Source organism: Ascidiella aspersa, chromosome 8 (genome assembly GCF_963924565.1).
Source record: "Ascidiella aspersa chromosome 8, kaAscAspe10.2, whole genome shotgun sequence".
NCBI classification, from domain to species: domain Eukaryota; kingdom Metazoa; phylum Chordata; class Ascidiacea; order Phlebobranchia; family Ascidiidae; genus Ascidiella; species Ascidiella aspersa.
The window spans coordinates 6706141-6728691 of NC_139454.1; the positions used below are offsets into that span (position 1 = coordinate 6706141).

At 37.9% G+C, this 22551-nt stretch overlaps 1 protein-coding gene across 1 annotated transcript; it reads right to left on the minus strand.

The window, feature by feature from the left end:
* Positions 1-708: 708 nt before the first annotated feature.
* Positions 709-17292, minus strand: LOC146135562 (SH2 domain-containing protein 4B-like). Its single transcript, XM_083395688.1, has 11 exons — positions 17152-17292; positions 16137-16200; positions 14197-14302; positions 13329-13635; positions 11964-12270; positions 10454-10516; positions 9796-10015; positions 7792-7892; positions 2480-2585; positions 1567-1684; positions 709-1179 (listed from the first exon to the last, which is right to left on the minus strand). The coding sequence occupies exons 1-11, from the start codon at positions 17254-17256 to the stop codon at positions 1066-1068; spliced, it is 1611 nt and encodes a 536-aa protein (XP_083251814.1). The 5' UTR covers positions 17257-17292; the 3' UTR covers positions 709-1065.
* Positions 17293-22551: the final 5259 nt, after the last annotated feature.

A 22551-nucleotide genomic window follows, 5' to 3' on the forward strand; every position in this document is an offset into this window, starting at 1 on the left:
GTTTCGAAAAGGAAGGTTAAGAGAGGTGCGTTCTAAACGCAATATACAAAACAATAACTGACTGCTTTGCTCATATACATTTATTTGTACCGGGTATAGAACTTCGCAATTCGCACTTGTGTACACGGCTGAGCAAAACCTTTATTACTCAATTAATAAACGCGAGTAGAATGATGAGACCGCATATAGCCATATACAATTGTCTACCAGTAGAAGAGCAGCTATCTACTCATATGTTTAAAGGCCTAAAAAGAAAGACTTTCACGGCATCCAAATTAGTCAAACCGGTTGGAGCAAGTCGGTTACTGCAAGGTAGCGCAACCTTAAGCGTTCCTACGAAGAAAAAAAAAGAATATGCATGTTTCCCTTGCTTTGCTGCCATAGTCTCGAGCAACTATCTAAAGATAAGCCTAACAGCCCTTGAAAAACAAGCAAAGCAAGCGTTTTCTTTTATCTTTGAGTCGACTGATTTGACATTTGCATATCTGGGCAGCTATCGTATGTATTTGCATAACAGCAAATCGCATAGCATTGGTATTAGAAAAACAACAAAAGCAAATGTAAGGACACGTGGGCCAAAATGCATTTGGTGGGACAATTTTAAGTATCATAAAATCATAAAAAAACGGCACCTTTTACTTAAAATTATAATTAAACTAAAGAAAAGAGCATATCTGCTAGAACCTTGTCAATTTTTGATAAAGAAAATGCTAAATTCTTATTTTAAAGCAAATCTTACAATTTATTGGAGAAAACGTAATTCAAAAACTTTTCGAATTGTTAGCAGACCAAATTTTATCTGCTATGATTGTAGTGTGTAAAAAAGACGTCAACCTACAGTATGGCGATGCGACATTAGCGAAAATGATTTTTTGAAGAGGAAAATTGCACGATTTTTCTGCGTCGTTTTTTTCTCCCTAAAATTTCAACAAAATTTACGCACACTTAATATTGATGCCCTGCATTCTGCAACGAAATAACGTGCTAGGTTGGAAAAAATGATCAAATTTTGTCTGTGGTATATTTTAACTTTTCAAAACAAACAGTTTATTTCCGAAGCCCTTTTTAAAGCCTCGTGTTTTTGCCGATGACGTCGAGATCCTTATAATCCGGGTCGTCAGGGTTCTTCTGTCCGACCGGGTCTCGCAGCAGTTCGCCGTTGTAGGTTATAGGTTCCACCTATGGAGATCCGGATAATGTTAAGCAGACAAATACAATAACGAAGCATTAAATCCAAAGGCTTAACAAATATAAATGCCACAAAACTCGGCAAACTTACTACAGTCCTTATTTTTACCTTGATTTTAGAGTTAAGTACACTTGTAGGCATCCTCACTTGTTCGTAATGTTACCAAATGGATAAAATAACGTTTTGCAGCCTTCTTAATGTATTCACGCGTCTGTCATATTATGGGATGCTTTACATTAGACCGACCCTCTAAGACATTTACTTACTCTTAAGCGGCACCATGTCAAAATACTATTGCTCATCCCCGCTTTACACTATTTACATGCCTGCTTATGCAGCCTGACATGCAGGAAAATTGTTTTTGATTTTAGGCTCACCTTGTGATAATGCAGCAGTTCGGTGAGGGTTTCGTGTCGAATCTGGTCGTTGCCGAAGAAATGAAACAGTTCTGGCTTCGAAGCGTCAATGAGAAAGTGCTTTATGCGCGAATTCCCCCTTTAGAACAACATCTTGGCCGTCGCTGGTTGGTCGAAATGGCGATTTAATATTAGGCATGCATGTGAGTTATGTAGAGCACCGGAACCAAAGGGGGGGTCGCACTAATTTTTTCGAGTTTCGCGCAAATATCGATCAACCTTTAGTCCTTTATGTATGTCTTGGCAAATTTTGATAAATTTGTTTAACCCAAAGCCGCCGTGCGTCTCATCGCACCCTCAAAAATGAATGTTGGCAATTAAACACCCTAAAACTTTAATAAAATAAACGAAACATAGTTCTTAAGATCTCTTCTTGACGTCACGTTTTTACGTAGCTGTTTGACGTCACGTTTTGACGCCACTTATTGACGTCATTTCTAAAAAATTATGACCCCCAAAACAATAATTCTTGATCCGCACCTGCAGATAATAGTGAATTACAAAGATTTTCAAAAGAAACTGTACGTTTATATAGTTCCTTTAATACGGCCCCTTCTATGGGAATTGAATGCAATTAAATCAATCAACCAGTTCGTTGGTGATCAACAATCATACTGGAAATAAGTTCTCATCCCCACAAACATTTATAGAGAAGGTGATACTTTAGAAAGAAAAATACACAAAAATGTATTTGAACCGGACCACTATTGAGGTCGGAGTCGTCTGACCAACTCGAATTCTTTCATGAAGCACTGAGGCACCGTTGAAAATTCGGCGAAATTGAAAAATTTTGTGGTGCCCCCTTTCCCTGGTGTCCTAAGCACGTGCTTGTTTTGCTTAATGGTTATTCCAGCCCTGAATATTACATACAAACCTGTAGCTGAGAGCGTAACCGTAGATTTTGTCGCTGACACGAACTAAGAAGTTCCCGATCTCTTGTCCTTCCAGTAAAGCTTCAGCTTCCTGTCGCGCTATGATTCCTGACACGAAACAAGAGAAAGTGTTTAACTATTCTACACGGAGGCAGAATCTAAGTGTTTCTTAGGATTACCTCTGAAAATATGGCTACGCATCTGGCAAGCAAAGTGAGCGCGATTTGTTTAGGGCAGGGGCTCCCAACCTTTCTACACCGTGCCCTCCCTATTGCCCCCTAAGTTTAAACTAATGTCAGCAGAAGCGTCGATAGCGATTTTCATGTGTGACACGCAAAAACACACATACAATAAAGTATAGATGATGGCAATCTTGAAGTTATCAACCCTTTTCTAAACCTTCCTTTCTCAGCCGGAGTTCCGCTGACGCAAGATTAAGCCTCTTTGAAGAATAACTCATTTTGTCATTTGCACATCTTATTGGGCCAGGCTACAAAACGTCATATCCGGCGGCAATTTACACAAGAAACGAAAGTTATAGTTCTGGTTTCTCTGAAATTTTTACAGAAAAGGAAAAGTGTGCACAAGGCTGTCGCCCAGGGCGCCCAGGGTGTCGGATTTTAAATGGCCTCTCAGAACGCAGTCAGGTCCCCACGTTTTGTAACAAGATCTTTGAGGACATTTTTCGGTTGTTCATTAAATTTGTTACCTGGTTTTGCAAAGAACCACAAACTCCAAAGAAAGTAAGAACCTTGCAGAAACATTTTTGAATAGTATACTTATGCGAAAGTTCTTAAGTTATGAACATACATCACTGTTGGTTGCTAAAAGTGGCCGTCTTATTGCTAGAGTTATTTAGTGGCTTGGCCTGTGTATGACTAGTGACTATAGCCTATTTATGCAACGCATATATGAATTTCGTCGCCTAACCCAGACGCATTGTATTTCGAATGATTATTGGCAAGGTAAGTAAGTAATTTGATTACAATTTCCCGTCTAAAGGTAGCGGTGTGCTAGCTAGGGGCGTGTGAACGGAAGTAAATGTTGTCAAAAAAGAGTAATTTAGTATTTATTTGTTATGCCTTGCAACATCCGAAAGAAAGCGATCACTAACCGCGGGCCAACCTAAAAGTATATATATATACATATTATATATCGCCGCTAATACCCGATGCGGTATGATTATATCGGTGCTCGCTTGATACTAGGGCGGTATCGGTGCCGATCCGATACCAATAATATAGAATTTTCAGCCATGATTTGTGATCCTTAGCAGGAAATTTTACTTTTAAATGTAGATTCATAAAAGATAGTATGTTAACAATTCAAGGTAACCAAACTTTTTTCCATTAAAAAATGTTTTGCCAAACCTGGAAAATTTGCCTTTGGAGTTTGGACGCATTAATTTGATCTATTTTGCAGATGTGAGTATAGTAATGACTATACATTTGGTATCGGAGCGCGACACCTCAAAAATACCAGGTTATTTTTGGAGAAAAAAATGTCAAGTATTGCGCATCCCAATATACATAAATATATATGTGATTATCAGGTGAAATAGATGCTGGATATAGTTTGCTATCAAATCCGCCACACATTTTCAGCAATGCTGAGATATTAAGTTGGTGCTAAATTATTAACTTGACGCTTTTCAATAAATTTACTCACGAGGCAAAATCGCTGAATTAGATTGCAAAAATCCTACATTAATGTCTTATCGGACCGGTACCGATACATCCTTATTATCGTACGAAAACCGATGCTAGCACTTGGCAACGGGTACCGGCACCGATTCGATACTATTACCCTCCATGGACATACATGCTGTTGTAAGAACGCCGATTTGCTCAGTTTTGTTTGTGACCTGTGGCCTGGTTGGCAATTCGTCGAACAGGTGTCCTACTCAGTTCGAGCGGCTGTTGCGAGGCCAAGAATGTACACACGCAGTGTAAACTTTACCCCGCTGTGCTCACACATGTGCCCACGCCGTCGTAAAACGACAAGCGGTTTTCGAGCTACTCAAACTCCAATTGGCTCTTGATTTATCGCATGCAGGCTGTTGAGTGTTAAGTGAGTCACGTTAGTTCGGTAAAGTCAGCATATGTTTGGCGAGCTTTGGAGAAACGCACCAATCGCTTGTGTTTTACAGGCACGTAGGTTATCTTTTGGGATGTGGCGGTGTACCTCCGATACTAGAAATAAGTGCGAGTATGGGAGTTTTTATCAGTTGGTCTAAATTGTCTTTTGCTAAAACTGAAGAGCTTTTCAGCCACACTAACTGAAGATGATACAAGCTCGTATCGAAACGTCTTAATTAAGATGCTGTCGATCTACTCGACCTTTTTGGCTTTGAAATTTATTATTAAGCTACATTACAGATCCGTGCATAGTGTACCCAAATGAAGAGATATAATTACAAAACAAAAATTCTTTCGTTTAAACTTTGATTGAAATCCTAATTTAAAAAACGCTATAAAATATAGATGACCTACAAAACCAAATTTACTTCTCATATTTTTTCAAAGACAAATCTCCATAATTAACTTAAAATAAGGTAAATATACTTTAACATTGTTATGTAATTGGTCTGAAAAATTCTTTGCGATAAGTGCGTTAATACGACAAACTATAAAGTAAAAAAATAATACCAGCTGTTTTTTTGTTTTTTTTAAAAGGACAAAAATTCTGAAAACCTAAAAGAAAATCTGTACCATGTGATGTGTGTGATGTGCAATAAAAAAATATATAAACAGTCATTGTGTGAAAAAACAAAAAAAAGTAAGTAAAATTAAACTAAAAAAAGTGGTTTAAGCTGTTTTAAAGGACTGAAATGATCTTTAAATTTATTTATTAAAACGCCTTAGAATTTATAAAGATTGGCGCCTATGATCCAGGACATTAATAGCACAGACGGCGGGCGCCTATTTGACATTCACATCACAGACCAGGTTGGTAAACTAAACATTGTTTGAGTAGCGGTCTGTAGAAAACGACTAAGCCCAACGCGACAAATCGATGAATTTTTAACTAGCTCGACGGAGCGTAAGCGAGCGGTCCATGGCTAAACATCTACGCGAGGCACCGAAAATAGTGGGTTGGTATTGTGACGTCACTGAAATGCCGGTACGTCACAGCTCACGAGATGAAAACACGTCTGTGTCTATAACATGATACACGAAGAGCAAATATATCGCGCTTAAATTAGATCGGTGGTTCTCAGTATTGATTTTTTTTTTTGGTTCAGTGAAAAAAAAAATTGTTTATGGATTTCATGAAACCATTTCCAAGGTTACTTGAAGTGTTGTAATGACTTAAGTCGATGACTCAATGATTTAAATTCTTCACTTGAGATAAGATATTGAGTCGAAAAACTTAAAAATTAATTGTTTCAAAAAAAAAAAAAAAGTATGTTGCGATTTTGTTATTTTTCAGATGTCTTATTGCTCATAATCGGAGGAGTTACCATTTTTAATTGTTGATGAGTTGCCATTTTTAATAGTCTTGACTTGACTTAGTATTGTTTGCAAAATGGTAAAATATGTCAAATATGTGTGTGCTAATTTTTATTTTTATGCTCTTTAGACTGTACAAATTGCATACAAGTCGTTCCAGCCCAAAATATTTAATTTAAGTTGTCCAACTTGGATGCCATTACTATTTAACAGCTTTTATATTTTAGTTATTTTACTTTGTTTTATTTAAACTTTAATGTTTTCTGACTCTTTCTTATACTGTTGCGTTTGTTTTTATTCAGATATACTGACGATGCCTTAGTTGGCGAAATATATATATATCTTTTTAAGATCTGGTTAATGTGTCTGACCTGAATTGCTAGCTTTGCTAGATTATTTTGCTGTTACTGATCAGGAATTAAGGTCGACATTTATCTTGCAAGGGTCAAGGTGATTTCTATTATTCACATATTCAGTGCAACATAGAATTAGAATCAGTCGCATTTTGCTCTAGTTTAATGAAATAGAAAACTAGAATTATCTATAGTTGTCCAAGTCTGCTTGTGTGACCGTTTAGCTTGAGGTGTTGCTAATATATCTTTCGCATACGAAATTTTATTTGTGTTAGGTATTAGCTCATTGGGGTTTGCTTTAGTTATAGTTATAACTCAGAAGAACTGAACAGAAAAGAATTAATAGTGCCTGAAATATACGTGTACGTTAAAATAGGTCATTAACCTTTATAGGAGTCATTACGTCAATAAGTTACTGGATGCGTCACAAAATTGTGATACTGACGAAATCATTGTTTTTCTGTTTTTCCCGACTTTCCTTCAAATCGCAAGATGTGCTATCTGCCGTTTGTCATCTGTATTTAAAGTCCCTTCAAATGAAAAGAGTCGCATTGCCGTTGTCTGTGTTGGACAATTAAGAACATATCAACAGTAGCATGTACCTGGCCAGTGTTTTTTTAAGGTGTCAGTGTTTTTTTTAAGGCAAATTTCTCCAGCGGTTTCCCAAATTTTTGACTTGCAACTTTTTGGTATTTAAATGAAACACTTGCGGTCTCTTAAAACTACTTAGCGGTCACCCAAACCAAACCTTAAAATAAACCCTGTACCTGGCTACCCTTTTTAATTGGCGCCAGAAAATTGATTTATTACGTTTACCACTTACGCACAGCTACTGTAAGGCAAAATAGCCAACCATGTGTAACTTATTTGCTAACGTTGAACCTACATTTACATTGTTAATAAAGCAATGATCGACAAAGTTCTTTACAGGACCAAAAAATTACACGTAGCTTTATTTTTTTCCGGCATGGGCAATCCAACTCAAAAGATTTGTTTCTTTGATGCCAAAATTTATTTTTTGATAAGGTTTGTAATTTGGATTTAAAATACGACGCTTAGCAGATTGAGAGAATGGTCTGTGTGTTGACAGTCCGTGTTCTGCCCCGCTTAATCGGCATCCTTGATATAAAACAGCCTGCCTATATCACACGATTTCAACAAGTTTATTTAAAGACCAGGTTTTTTGTAAAGTGAAATGCTGCAAGAGAAAACCGATTTTCAGGGAGTGCTTCGATGAAAGGCAGTTTCGTTTTTGCAAAATAGGCAAATTTGTTTCAGGCACCGTTTGACCTCATCTCGTGGTTATGTGGCCAATGCGGTCCAAACTGGCAGTTATGGCGTTGCAAGAATCGCGAGTTGCCTCAATAATAATTGTACTACAAAAATATAATGTATAACTTTCGACATGCAACTTTCAAAACTTTAAATAAAATTCCCCAAGGGTTCGCAGACTAAAAACTTTGGGAAGCCTATGGTATTTGGCTACCTTGACACGAAATTGTATCTTACCGTGGAACCATCTAGGAGTGGCGTCTCCAGGCCAGGCGTAGCCTTGCGTTTCACTGAACCAGGCCAGGCTGTCTTCTTTGCACGTTGGCTTGGCTGTTTCGCTAAGACAAATCGTTTTGGTAAGGTGAAAATAGGGTTGTAAAGGGGTAGAAAGTTTCTGGGAATTTGGGAAACTTTCCTGGAAACTTTTCGTGACTTTTGAAGGACCAGGGAATAATGGGAATATTGGAACTTTTCAAATTTGGCATTTATTATGTTTAAAACATTTGTTAAATATTTCATCAACCAGAAAAAAATATTAAAAACCTATCTTGAGCATTCCTATACGAGCAGGAGGAGATGCTATCCGGCAGCAACAAGTACAGCGGTCGGCAACCTTTTTGTGGCCGCGGGTCTAAACCAAACTAGAAAGGTCTCTGCGGGCCGCACAATAAGTTAACTAAGAATTGTGTGATTAAAATGTTAGAACAACTGTAAGTCAGGCGGGTATTTGGTGTAAAATTCGAGTCCACACGTCGTCATCCATACTACTAATGAAAAGTGTAATGAAACTACTTTGATGAAACGCGATAACTTTATTGGGTAATCTAATTCAATGTTTGTTAAGTTTTTAAGTCAGGGCGTACCTGGCGAGCGAAGTGAGCGCATTTTTTTTTTGCTAAACCGGTATTTCTTTTAAATTTCTTTCAAGTTTTTATTACACTGCCGAATATAATAAAATGTTAAAAAAGGTCAAACAATTATACGTTTTCCGTTTATCCGTGACGCACTTCCAGCTTTCCACGCCGCAACGGTAAAGAAGCACTAATCTTTTAAAAAAGACATTACAAAACGTAAACCAACCGGATGTAGCAATATCATTTGCACGTAGCGGGAAAATTTTTACACTTACGTAGTTAAAATAGTTAAAAAGTATGTGAAATGGACTCGTGTCTATTTTGTCAAACCGGAAGAATTACTTTGACGGGGGCCGTAGGTTGCCGCCCCCTGAACTAGTACAACGACTTTGTAACTCACGAAACAACAAATGTTGAAGGTTTAGCTACCGTAAGCTGAGGATATTTTGGCCCAGACCGGTCAGGGTTGTTTTGGTTTGTAAAAAACAGATTGGTGATGATTCATTTTTGCAGTTAACACACTAAACCTTGTGTTTGTATGTTCTAAGTATTTTAGTTATACATAGTACTTTTAATCTAAACAGTATAAGGCCACTATTTTCTTGTTTCAATATTAAACTAAGATTGTTTTAAAAGTTTCCGAAAATTTCCCAAAATTCCCGTTCATTCCCAAAATTTCCATGGAAAGTTTCGGCTCTGAAAATTCCCGGGAATTTTACAACCCTAGTTGAAGACTAACCAGAACGTTTACGCGTGGGTGAAGCTTACTGTAGCGATGACAGCATTACAAAGTGTAAAGCAGCATTAGGGAACACACAATAAGAAATATAAATCAACCATATTATATACGCGTGCGTGTAGCTAATGTAGCGATGCCAGCATTACAAAATGTAAAGAAGCATTCGGGAACGCACAATGTCATCCATAATGCAATCATATGTACAGCTAAATTATCTATATTGCCAAAAACAACAATATATTAAAGCCAAATGTGGTGAACAACAATATGTACGAGTGCAAAAGACTTAAACCAAACCTAAACCCGTCGGAATACGTCCAATTGCCCAAATAATAACTACAGCCATTGGGATACGACGGGACGCCACAGTTTTAGCATTGTTCTTGTATAAGCGTTTACGTGCCGTGGTTTAAATGCAACAGTTAGGGCACTAGACTGCTTGCCGTTGTTAGGCTTAGGTACATAACGGGTAAGGTTGCCGATTGAGCAAAAATCAGATTCTTAGACATTCTCAAATACCTATTGGCACCCTTGAGCATTAGTATGGCACACCAGGGCGCCGCGGCACCCCAGTTGAGAACCACTGCTGTTCAGTGTACAATTGTACATGCGTTAAGCGAGTACTGCGATTATCCTTAAAAGCAATACCTTGCTCTCCGCTCAATATTGCCCGGCTTGGGCGGAATTGGGGGCTTGTTGCCAGGAAACGAGGTCGGGGGGTGCGTGGCCACCTTTTCGTAGCCTGCCCTGGTCCGGATCTGGTGTATTCGCCCCGGGTCGGACGCGATTATCGACTGTCTCTTGTATTCGATGCTCGCTCGTCTTGCTCTCTGGCTTCGACGTTCGTCTTCTTTTTTGAAGCGGATCACTTTTGGAAGACAACGAAACGGCATTTTTTTTTCTAGTTCGCGAAGTTTGTTTGAGCGAATATACTGTGCCGTGCCGGATTGTTTTTCACGAAGGTTGTCTCGCGCTCTCGGTAATTACAGTGCCAGTTTTTTTGGTTTCGAAATTAATTAATTTCCTCGAATTAAAGGAAGAAATAAAAAAAGTGAATGTTCCCATGAAACAATTTGTCCATTTTTGTTTTCTAAACAAAAATGCGATAAATTTCAACAAAGAAACTACTATAAACTATATTATAGCCGAACTAAGCCGTTGACTCTGACAAATTTACCATAGTTTATAATGAGTTTCTTGTTGAAATTTATCGCCTTTTTGTTTAGAAAACAAAAATGGAAAATACCGTTTCATGGGGAGTTTTAGTTTCTATTCAAAACATTGGTTGGATATTTTGTAAACTCACGCTGTTTCTGCCATTCTTCGCTGGACACAATGTCAGGTTCGTTGATTGCCGTCCGTTCAAAAGCTAAACAAAAATCTTTATTATTTTGATTTTGCTAGTGAATAGTTATAATAAGGGTCGTCTATTGGAAACCATAATTTCTGTTTAAGGTTTGTTGCCTAAACAAAACTAGAATGTAAAATTTTGCGGCGCTTCACCATTTACAGCAAAATTTATATAGAGACCAAACAACTGAAGCAAATGTTGCCCCGTAGCTTGGCTATAGTCACGATAAGTACAAAGTGTAACATTCCGCCGACCAAAATCATACACAAACACACAACCGTAAACTTAATTATTCACACACACACATTGATCGAAAGACACAAAGTTCATTTCCACGATAAAACAATTTGAGCAGCCGTTTAACGCAGTCAATGTCACTCTTGGTTTGATTTTTTTTGTTTGATTAAACCAACATAGGCAAATCTTTAATAGATAAAATTTAAATTCATTATAAGATACCAATTTATCCAATTTTCCGGAATAAACCAGCTTCTGTTTTTTTATTCTATTTATTTTAACCGTGGTGTCTATACTGTTGCCCCTTCACAAAATAACAGTTAAAACAGTAAATTAATCAGTTTTGCGACACACATTTCAAACAACTTTAACCAATAAATATCCGAGCAGAAAATCGTACATTAGGCTCCCTCAGCTGTAGTTGCCAGCACAACAAAAATAAATTAGCTTAAATACCATGTTTGTTTGCTAATTAATTTGACGCAAAATAATCTATTTTCAAAAGTTTATATGGTTGGGCAAACTATATAGGTGTTCCAGGCGCAGCCTAATCAAATTGGTGGTTGCAAAACTAAAAGAAGATTTTAATGATTCTCAACCTTTATGGGTGGTTTCCATGTGCTCTTAACACTTTGTTTTCCCCTTGCTCTCGTTTTCAAAAAACGCGCCAAAGAACGTCACAATAAAGGTCTTTAAGGTCATGAAAGAAACCTAAAAGTTCTAGTTCAACTGCTAATATGATTAAAAAATTGAATACTTGTGGCCACTTGAAGACTGTTCCGTAGCCTACTTGGATGTGTAAGAAACGCGTTTAAGAAACGCTGAAATACTCCCAATCGGGAGTCAGAGATGACCAAACCAGCTTAAAGCAGTGATCCTATGGGTGACCAAACCAGCTTAAAGCAGTGGTCTAAAACCTATGGGTCGTGACCAAATGTGGGGTCGCCTAAACCTTTTAATAAAGGGCCGCCAACACACCGTTCCTGTAGTTTTACAGATTTCATTGCGCTCGTGGTTTAAACGAGTATATTTAAAATGTTCAAACAAATAAAACAGAATCTTGACTTGTGTATAATAATGTTATGCATAATCAATCGCTTGTGTTATTTAGTTCGCACATTACTTATCCAAAAACAAACTGGGGTTGCATGTAAATTCTGATTTTAGTTTAATTAAATTGGAGTCAGGTAATAAAAAGGTTGGAGCCACCGGCTTAGAGCATACTCACTGTCATACAGATCCTCTTCCTGCCAGTCAGCTTTCACTGCATTACTGCTTGAACTTGGAAAATTGTTCTCGGGCGCCAGGTCAATTAACATGGCAGTCGGGGGCTGGTTGCCAGTCGCTGTCGGCGGGGTTACGTTGGAGGTCGACTGGGGGTAGTTGTCGACTTGCGTCTTCCGCTCATTGGTCTTTTCCCGGTTCGCCTGTACGATCATTGGATGTACTTCGATCGGCGAGGGAGCTCTGGGTCGGGTCGGGGGAGTTTTGAGGCCCTCATTCGAATCCTGGGAGTTTACTCTTGCCTGGGTTCGCTGTGAAAAGGAATACCGATTTACTTTCCTCATCGGCTGTATTGCAGTATGATTTATTTACTGCAACTATTTAGCTACAGTGCCCTTAAAGGGGGTTACAAGAGGTTGTCAGGGGGATCGCTGTAAACTATTTGCCGAACAAAAGATTAACAAGAAACAAAACAGTACAAACAAATTAGCAGTACAAGTAGAATAATGTGCATGTCTAACAATTGAACAACATTTGCTTTAGTGAACTAGTCGTGTTTTTGAGTCAGCTTTACAGTTTCAACAAATGGAAAAAGCATTTGGGGTGTCGCGTAGGTTTTTGTAAACTGGCAATGGGGGTCGCGACAACAAAAGGTTGGGAACTACTGAGCTACACAATTAGACTAATTTGACGTGAAAAGAGTTCAGGTTTAAACTGCAGTGTTCAAAATTAAATGAAAAGCAACTTTATACGAATACAAAACTATGAAACACTAATTACCTAAATTTGAATTACCAAAAGTCTTATTCCTCGAGCTAATTACATTTGAAGTCATTTGAAAAAATCGAATTAGTTTTACGAATAATTGACTCAAGTTGACAGAATTGCCCGCGTTCTAGAGTCCATCTTAACAGTTTTAATTAAGCCCAAGTTGATTGACTGAACTAGAAATGTTAATTTTGCTTTTCTGGAGTCGGATTCGGGACTTGAGTAAAACCACGTAAGACTACCCGAGTCTCGAGTCCGACGTGTGCATGTGCAGTACCAAAATTTGAAACTGATCAGACGCAAACTATAAATTGTATATAGGTGAAATGGCATATTGTGTAATATTTTCCACCCATATTGCGTGTGGATGAGTTGTATCACACCCCTATAAGAGTGGATTGCTGAATAGACACCATATTTAGTAATTTGGTGAAATACAGGCTATAGAGTTGGAGCCGTACTCGGGACTCGACAAAAAGCGCACATTTGGTCGAAGTCGGGACACGGGACTCGGGAGTCGGACTCAGGTACAATTTTTTAGCCGGAGTCAGACTCGGAACTTGTTTTTAACCGACTCCGCAGCCCCGGTTTAAGGCCTCACCTCTTTCCGACGCAAGACCGGCGACGGGCTGGAATGCGTTGCCAGCTTGGGGGGCTTGTGCAGGTTAGGAGGTGTCTTTGGCCTCGACGGGGCGGAGGCCTTGGCCGGTTCCTCTTTGTGTTTAGGCTCGGGAAATACCCCCTTTTTGCGGTTCAGCATGTCGTTGGCCTTCTCCTTGGCCTTGATTAGGTTGATTCGCGCCGCTACGCTTTTGCTTTTTGTCGAGGCTTTTTCGCTCTTGTGCTTGGCGATCTGGCGTTCCTCTTCTTTCATGATCGCCTCAACCGCTTCTTTTTCTCGCTTTTGCCTGCAAGTTAAGGTCTTTAGTAGGTAGTGGGTTAAATAGCTAGGTTGACTACGTGGGGCGGTACCCTGCGTTGCAACGAACTTAAATCTTGCCATGAGCTTTGTGCTTTTGTCTTTCAATATGATCACCTGGCTTCTTCTCCTAAAGCAGTGTTTCTCAAACTGGCAAACCCCGTTTGCTTTCTTGAGAGTCTTTCGGACAAATCCATTGACTTGGACTTAAGTGTTTCATTAAATGATATTGGGTATTTGGTTAGGTTTGTTTAATTTTACACCAATCTTTGCTTGTAAAACAGTTTGCCCGCTATGTGTTGCGTTTTTGCGTTTTTTTCTAAATAAAATATAGGAGCCGTAAAGTTGACCAATTTTAAAAACTTACGATTTATTTTGATGCAACTCACTTGACTTGGACTCAATTTGTTTTGACAAAGATTTTGACTTCGATTTAACTGAATATTAAATAGGCTACTGTTCCAATTGACTTGACTTGGACTTGAGTCATTTCAAATAATTTATATACAGCACTATATTTGCAATTTGCAGTCATTTATTTTCTATATACCTGGCCTTTCGCCACTTCTCTTCCACAGTTATTTCCCCTTTCGTGTCGCCAAAAACCCAAGTCCACGGGTCACCGACGCGGTCTTCCAAGATGCGGACTCGTTTTCCTGAACGAATAACCTCGTCAGTTTAACCAAACTACGGGGGAGGGGACTCATGTTGTCAGTTTAACCAAACTACGGGGCGGGTACTCAGTACTCATGAGGGCTTATTTCGTCTGGCCTGGGGTTTATCCGGCCCAAGGTATATTTCCTTAGTGAAGCCAAAATACGGTTATTACTATTTTGCCAAATATGAACTAAATTTTGATAAAATTTTAAACTAATCCACAATTTTATTTCCTGGAGACTATAGTCACTATATATTTTTCAAACAACTTTCGTTTGTTTCCATAAGAAAAAGGGGCAAGATCAGGACCGCGATTTTCAGTCTTTGCCCGCAGTTATTCCAACCTTTGCAAAAAAGTTTAAGGCCCTTGTAATGCATTGCGGGTGAGACAAACAGCATTTAGGACATGGGATTAGTATTGCACTATTGCTTTTTTAATTGTAATACGTTTGCAGAACAAACCAGTGTCATAGGCTATTAAACTGGTCGGCCATTATAAGCAAAGCCGTTGACGAATAATTTTTTTCATAACTGACTAAGTCGCCGCTTTAAAGTATCCAATCCTAAGGTGTAAATAAATCATGAAAGCTACAGTATGTAAGGGATGCGTGATTTCGTTTTCTGGTCACCAAAATAACAAAACAGAAATGTACACTTTGATTTTGTCCAGTGAGTATTTACTAAAGAGTTATATTGGATTTTGTAAAATGGTACACTGCTCACTCATGTTTTACGAAAGAAAACGACAGAACACAACAGCAGTTTGATTTTCGTTAAAAGTTTAGGTTTCAAATCTCAAGTAACTCAATTCCAGTTTTACGTTACTCCGCTTTGATACTGTACGAAACAGATCCACATTGTCACGTCATTAATGCAAATTAGGTAATATCAAGTCAAAACGGTCGCCAGCTCAGTATCCACAACAGTGGTTCTCAACCTTTTTTCTTTCGTGGCCCATTTACGGTGCAAAAAAATTCTGTGGGCCCAATAGAATTTTTATGAAAGAAAAAGCTTTAAAATAGGTTTATTACAAAACAGAGCAGAACATATTTCAAAACAGATTATTTATTCAACCGTGCATTAGTGAGATACTTGCGGCTGAACAATAAAGTTACATTACTTTTAAATTCCTCCCCAAGCCATTATTCCTGTAAAATTTAATATAATGACACAAATGAAACTAAATCTAGCTTTTTAAATTGGTCTGTGGCCCACCTCAAATGTTCTTATGGCCCACCAGTGAGTCATGGCCCACTGGTTGAGAACCGCTGATCTACAAAGTAAATTTTGAACGAACAAGGTAGTAATGAGCTTGTCAGTTACAAGCCTGTCTTATGTTTTACGGTTTCGAATTTTCTTTATTGATGCTGAAAAGCACATTAACGCACCGTCAGTCTCACTTTTAAATACCTTTGTTTGTCCAAATTGGAAATCCTACACCCGTAAACCGCACGCCCAGTACTGCGAAATCTGCTGTGGCGGAACGCAAGGAAAACTGCAACTCGATGACGTCACACTATTTTAGGTCCTCTATTTAAAGGCCCCTAAGGGGACAAACTCATAAACCTTTGAATCGCACCTACATACCACTCTACGTCATGTATGAATATTTTAAAATTGCACGATGTATACTTTTTCTATAAAACTACGTACAAAAAGCAAATTCGAACAAACCAAAAAAGAATAGCGGCAAAAAAAGATATATCCCGAAATTGAATTTCTGGCCCACATAATTCACAACAGAGGCTCTGCAACTTGTCATGAATAATTGTGATTTCGTTGTGGATTGCATTAAAAGTAGTTATCGCTACTTCCAATATCCCCTAAACTCACGTGGTTTGGCTTCCATCTGTTTTTGACGCTTGTGATTTTGCATATCTTCTTTGTAGCGACGAATCTTAAAACGGGACAAATCAATTATTTATTAGCGACTTAGCCAGGTGTGCAACAATAAAGGATGTGCTTAACCACAAGATAATATTTCGTATCACAAGAGCAAAAATATCCTTTTTTTATGCGTAAAACTTAGATAAATAATATACCGGATCAATTTTACAAGATTCAAACGGATAACATTAATTATTTGTTTATAAAGGCAAAATATTGCCCAAATTCTTAAGTTGTATGATGTAAGCAAAATATTCAACGCACTGAACGCGGTGATATGTGCGTGATAACAATGAATAATGTGTCCTGTTAATCAGCGGAAAGGTTTCAGGCGTTTTGCGTTGGCGTAAAACCTTTTCACAGAACAATGCAAAATAATCCCCTGAATTCAGCTTTATTGAATATACAGCTGCTGTCAAGCATTGTCTCAATTTTATTCAGTTTTATTGTTTTGATTTACGCTTTTGTGGTGTTGTGAATGTATATTACGAAAAGACATGCCTCCTTGCAATATCTGGGTCCATTTGTTGATTAAGATTTGCGTAAAGAATATTGTCTTTCGGTCAACATTAGGCTTAGTTGATTGGATAAGGTTAAAAACGCGTCAAAATGAGATAAAACAAGGTAAAAACAAATTTAGACGAGCAAGGTATAAACAACGACGCTTACAGAAGATTTTTAATGTTATAAGTGAAAATCAACAAGATATGCAGTTGACTTATTAATCAAAACACGCGCGTTATAACTACCGTATAATCTAGTTCAGTGGTTCGCAACCTTTTTTGGCTTGCTGCACCCTACAGAAATTTTAAATAGTTCGCAGCACCCTTGCGCGTATTTTTGCTGAGAGTGGTTAACTGTAACGTTACAATAAATGAGATTGAAACAGCACATTAACTGTGCAACCAGGTTGAAAAAACTACCACAGTCTGGTTCGTCGATTAACTACCAAAAAAATCACCTGTTCCTGTCGCATTTTGTAAAATAGCATTTCCTTTTGCTCTTCACCCAGCTCGGCAAGAATTTCCGGGTCCACGTACATGTCCCTCAAAATTTGCTGCAACATCTTGAAGCTGTTTTGTTCTCCGAGTTGTTTCGACTGTTCAGGTTTTCAGTCGTTATTTTCTTTGGCCTGAGCCCGCTGTTATTCCGTTTGCTCGCTGGAGAATTAAGTGGCGTCAAGCTCTGATGCACACCAGTTAGCTTCGACTGTTATTTTACTGTGGATTAGTATTCTACTGGTAAATTACTCTGTTGGTTGAAGTAGAGTTGATTTGAATTTAAAGTTACTCAAAGGACCAGTTGCGAATTGTGCCCGTCTGACAGCCTAATAATGCTAAATACCGACGCTTTTTTGAACTGTATGTTAAAGTTACACAAATATCAATAAATCTTGTCTTATTTCAACAAACTAAAAAGTGGTATAACAAAAGACTAAACCTCCCATTTAGCTTACCTGTTCTTACGTAGCTACTTTATTTTAAGAACAAATTTGCATATATATTGTTGGACATGAAATGAAATCGCACCCTGTCTCAAGAAATGTACTGCGGACAATCTAAGACTGCTGAAGTTCTACTCTACCCCTGAGTTAATTGACTACAGAATAAAGAGCGTTGATTGGAAATAATTGTATGTTATCATTAAAATACCATCGCCTGTGTTCTGCTTTAGTCTAATACACTGTTGCTAAACTGATGTCACGGCGACCATTTAAGCAGCTCCATATAGCAGCAGATGTAATGTCACACTTATGCCATTTTCCACCTGAAGTGCTTAAGCGACGGCAAGGCCCATTTATGCCAATAAGTTCATCGGATATCCAGCGATCGGCTCGTCATTACGTTAACCATTAACTGGCGAGGCTAGTTCGTCTGTCGGTTTAGTCTCTTTTGCACTTATGAATGGCGAACCTTGTTTGGTAATAGAAGCGAGGCGGTTCTAGAACGCAGAGACAATGGCTAATAGTCAACAGTTTGATCTGCCAATATCGAATTGTACCGCAAACAGCTGAATGGCGTGTTTAACAAACATTTTAACCCTTTGGTCCATCTAAAGTTTACACAAGACAAGGTGCATCGCATTTTACGCAGATTTTTTTGTCATTTTTTAAGGTTAGAAAGAATTGACTTGTTTTTATTTATCGTTTTATTTGTGTTTATGGTCTGACTTAATGTTTTTCTTTTATGTGACGTGATTTACTGACGAACAAAATGACGGCATTGAAAAAAGGTGGTATTCGATGACGTTTACCTTACAATAAAGCTGTTTATTAAAAATGTATTTGTTGGATACAGCAAAGCGAAAGTACTTCACCGTACTGCCTTCCGAAAAACCTTGAAACGAAAACGACTAGTTGACAAACAAATACGCAAAATAACGTCTGGGACAATGTAAATAAACCACAGGTTCTAGAATTTCTGTTTGTGGGGAAGTCGACCCTTTTAATGTACCGCGTAGAAAAATAATTGTTTGCCTAGAAAAAGTGGCAATAGCATAATCATTCAGTACCACGAGGTTTAAAAGAAATCCGACGAAGCAACGACTGTAATGTAACAAAACACTCGGGGAAAAATTAACGTATTTTTTACAATGAAACAACAAATTATGACAATAAGCCTCATTTTGGATTTAAACACCGTATAGACCAGAGGTTCCCAACATGGGCGTTACCGCCTCCTTGTGGGCGTGGCGAGTTGCAAGGGGGCATTTTGGGTCTTTTTCTTATTTGGGGGGCGCTGAACGCACATAAGGGGGCGTTACATGAATATATTTATGGCAAAATTTTATAAAAAGTTCACATAAAATAGTAACAAACAGCACTGTAGGTAACTTTTAACCTTAAATGGCAACTTCCGTACTGTAAACTTGTAGTAGTTTCCCTACCATTGTTACGTAATAATTGACTTTCTTTTGCAAAGGTGTAGGTTGCTGTTGCGTTTCACCGTTTTATACGCGGCAAAATGTTTGTATATTTAAAGCAGGGGTCGCCAACCTACGGCCCACGGGCCGGATTCGGCCCGCCGACCCTTTGACAAATAGACATGAGTCCATTTCAAGTACTTTTTCACTATTTTAACTTAGTACAGGCCAAAATTTTTGCGCTTCGCGCAAATGTTCATCATAAGTCCGGTTTGTTTACGTTTTGATGCTGCTTTTTCAACTAGATCAGCGATTCTTTACCGTTGCACCGTGAAAGGCTGCCAAGTGCGTCGCGCAAAAACGGAAAACGTATTACAAAATATTAGACATATATTTCTTAACAATTTTTGATTTTTTTTTTCGGCAATGTAATAAAACCTAGCAGGAAATTTAAAAGAAATGCCGGTATACCCCCAAAAAATCGCGGTCGCTTCGCTCGCCAGGTGCGCCCGGACTTCCAAATCTATTAAAGTTATCGCGTTTTCCCAAAGTAGCTTTATTACACTTGAAAAAAAAAATCCAAGGCCCGCCTGATTAACAGTTGTCTTAACATTTGAATAACACAATTCTTGTTAACATTTTGAGACCTTTCAGTGTTTGGCTTGGGCCCGCGACTAGAAAAGGTTGCAAACCCCTGATTTAAAGTCTTGGTACAGAATGTTGAATTTTTCCTGGTAAAGACATAACCTGGTGAATTAAAGTATCTTTTAATTCCCACAATCAATGCATGTTAGACAACCTAAAATACGACTGACAGCTTATCGAAACGAAAGTGAAGACAATATGATGTTAGACAACAACTAATATAATACTTTACTGTAAAGCAAGATGAGGGGGGGGCGATATGAAATAATATTGAGCCCAAGGGGGCACTAGTGTAAAAAAGGTTGGGAATCACTGGTATAGACCGATTTAAACACCGTATAAGTACGATATAAACACCGTATAGGCAGGGCCGGATTAACCATTAGGCTAATAAGGCCTTAGGCCCTGGAAAAATTTAGACCTCAACAGTTAGTTATTTTTTGTATTCAATAATTGGAATTTAATACAGTTGTGGCGTCTGATGCTGCGAATTAGGTTTGGCGACCTGGCACATTGTCGCATCATCATCATTAAATTATTGTCGTTTATTTTTTGATTTGCGAGATGCAGACTTGATTGACTTACAGTATATGTTATATGTCTTTGCTAGCCTAGTTACAATGGCAATGTTAGTTAGAATGACAAATCAGGTTAGTTAGACTGTTAGACCAATAGTTCTCAACCTTTTTAGCTTACGATCCGGTAAAATTTTACCCGGTGGACCTTTAAAAGTAAAAACAACCCCAAATATAACTACGATAAAAGTATGCAACTAGCAAATAATTAAAACTATAATTTAATGAGCAATTTGCTGCTGCCCTTTTGATATTATGCGTGTTTTAATATACGTGGTTCTATTAAAGTTTTTTACATACAACTGGTCTTAAAAAAATGAGCACAACACTTGCAGCATTTTGACGTACGATAAAGTCCAAAGTTGAACGTTAACTCTATTATGTTACGTCACATCTTGCATTTTGCAATTGAAATATAAAATTATAACATATTTGGCAGACCGACAGGAAAGTTGACGCGGTCGTGCGGTTAAGAACCAGTGAGTTAGAGTTTTTTTAAATTAGGTATAGGGCTCTAGGCTTATGCAAGTTATGGTAATTATAGGCCCTTCTCAAGTAAACAGCCTTAGGCCTACAGCACCCTTAATCCGGCCCTGCGCATAGACCTGCATGCGGCATATATGTCTGCAATGCCTATCCTCAGATAAACAAACAGTACAGCCATCATTGATCGTCAACCGAACATATTTAATGAACATTGCTGGGAAAAGCAAACGATCGTAAAAGAGTTTTATTAGACTTCGAGTGCAATCGAACATTCGTCAACTGGTTGACGAACTATGAATATTACATTACCGTAATCAAATTGGGGACATTAGGAAAAGTGTTGATTGGTTATCTTTCTTACATCTTGTTGAGCCCTTCAAAAGAAACACACAAGAGCAAGGGTCAAATTGGACTTATTTTGGCATCTTTATTCAACAAAACATTGAATCATGCCCTTATGTTTCCTAAGGGTTCTTATTTAGACGTGTCTTTATGATGAAACTTTATGACCTATTTCTAAAAATGTTGAGGTGTTGATCGCTAAGAAAAATTATTATAGTTCCGGTATGACAATTCTACTTTCAACTCTGTCCACACAATAAAGATTCTACGTGTAAGGTGTCATTAATTTAAGAAGATTATGTGCAAAAAAATCGGGTGTACGGCCAGAAATTCAATTACTATTTTAAAATAAACAAATTAAAAAGTGTGTTTCAAATTAAGAGCGAATTTTCTTGTTCGATCAAAGGTTTGGGCGACCCTCTCTTCTTTAGAAAAGAAAATAAATTCACCTAAAAGTTATTAGCAATCTATGAACGCGCATGTGTTTTTCACTGATCTCTATAAAACCTGGATAGCGCAACTAGCGGCACGCGTGAGCGGTTTTTGAAGCCAATTAGAAGGCTGAAACGCCATCTTGTAAAGGTCCTAAAATGCGCAAAATTTGCATTACGCCTTATGGAGAAGGGTGTTAGTGACAGCGTTTTCTGACTATTTAGGAATGCTTGTGACTTAAAATTAGTGGTTTCTAAGGCCGCAAGCCATACTTCAATTATTTAAAGGAGAAAAAATAAATAGAGATCAGTGGTGTTTTTTAAAATATATAGTAATACGTCAGGTTTTTGTTTAAAGTTAGCCAGAGTCCCTATAGAAATATAATTTCTATGAACTTTGAAGTTTAAAATATCTTACTTGTTAATATTTAGTTTGTAATTTAAAAAAATTTTGAATAATTAATGAATTATGTAATCTGTTTTGTAGTTAAATCAATGATACTATAATATCATTGGTTAAATGACTTTATTTTCACCGCATTATCTAAATTAAATCGTCACGCACCAACAGTTTTTAAAACGCATGAGTGCCTTTTGATGTCAACTTGTTATGCAGGTAGAATCAAAATCCTAATCTTTAACATTGCAAAACTGAAAGTAGGGAGTCTTGTTAAACACCTGGGATTTAGCGTTACGCCAAATTGGAAAGTTTGGCCTAAAAATCTTTCACCAAGTTTCCTCTCAGCTGGAACCATGGTCTTAAATTGGCGCTCTTTCACTATCGTACGTAAAAATTAATAAAAAAAAATTTTTCTTCAAATGCCGCATACCACAACACATATTGTTTGGGTTAGGGTGCGGGTTAGCGTTTGGTTGAGGGTGGGTAAAGTTATTATTAATAATAAACATAATATTACTTGACCCACCCTCACCCAAACGCTAACCCGCACCCTAACCCAAACAATATGCAATTGCATTGTGGTATGCGGTATTATTATTTTTTTTTTTTTGCATAACTTT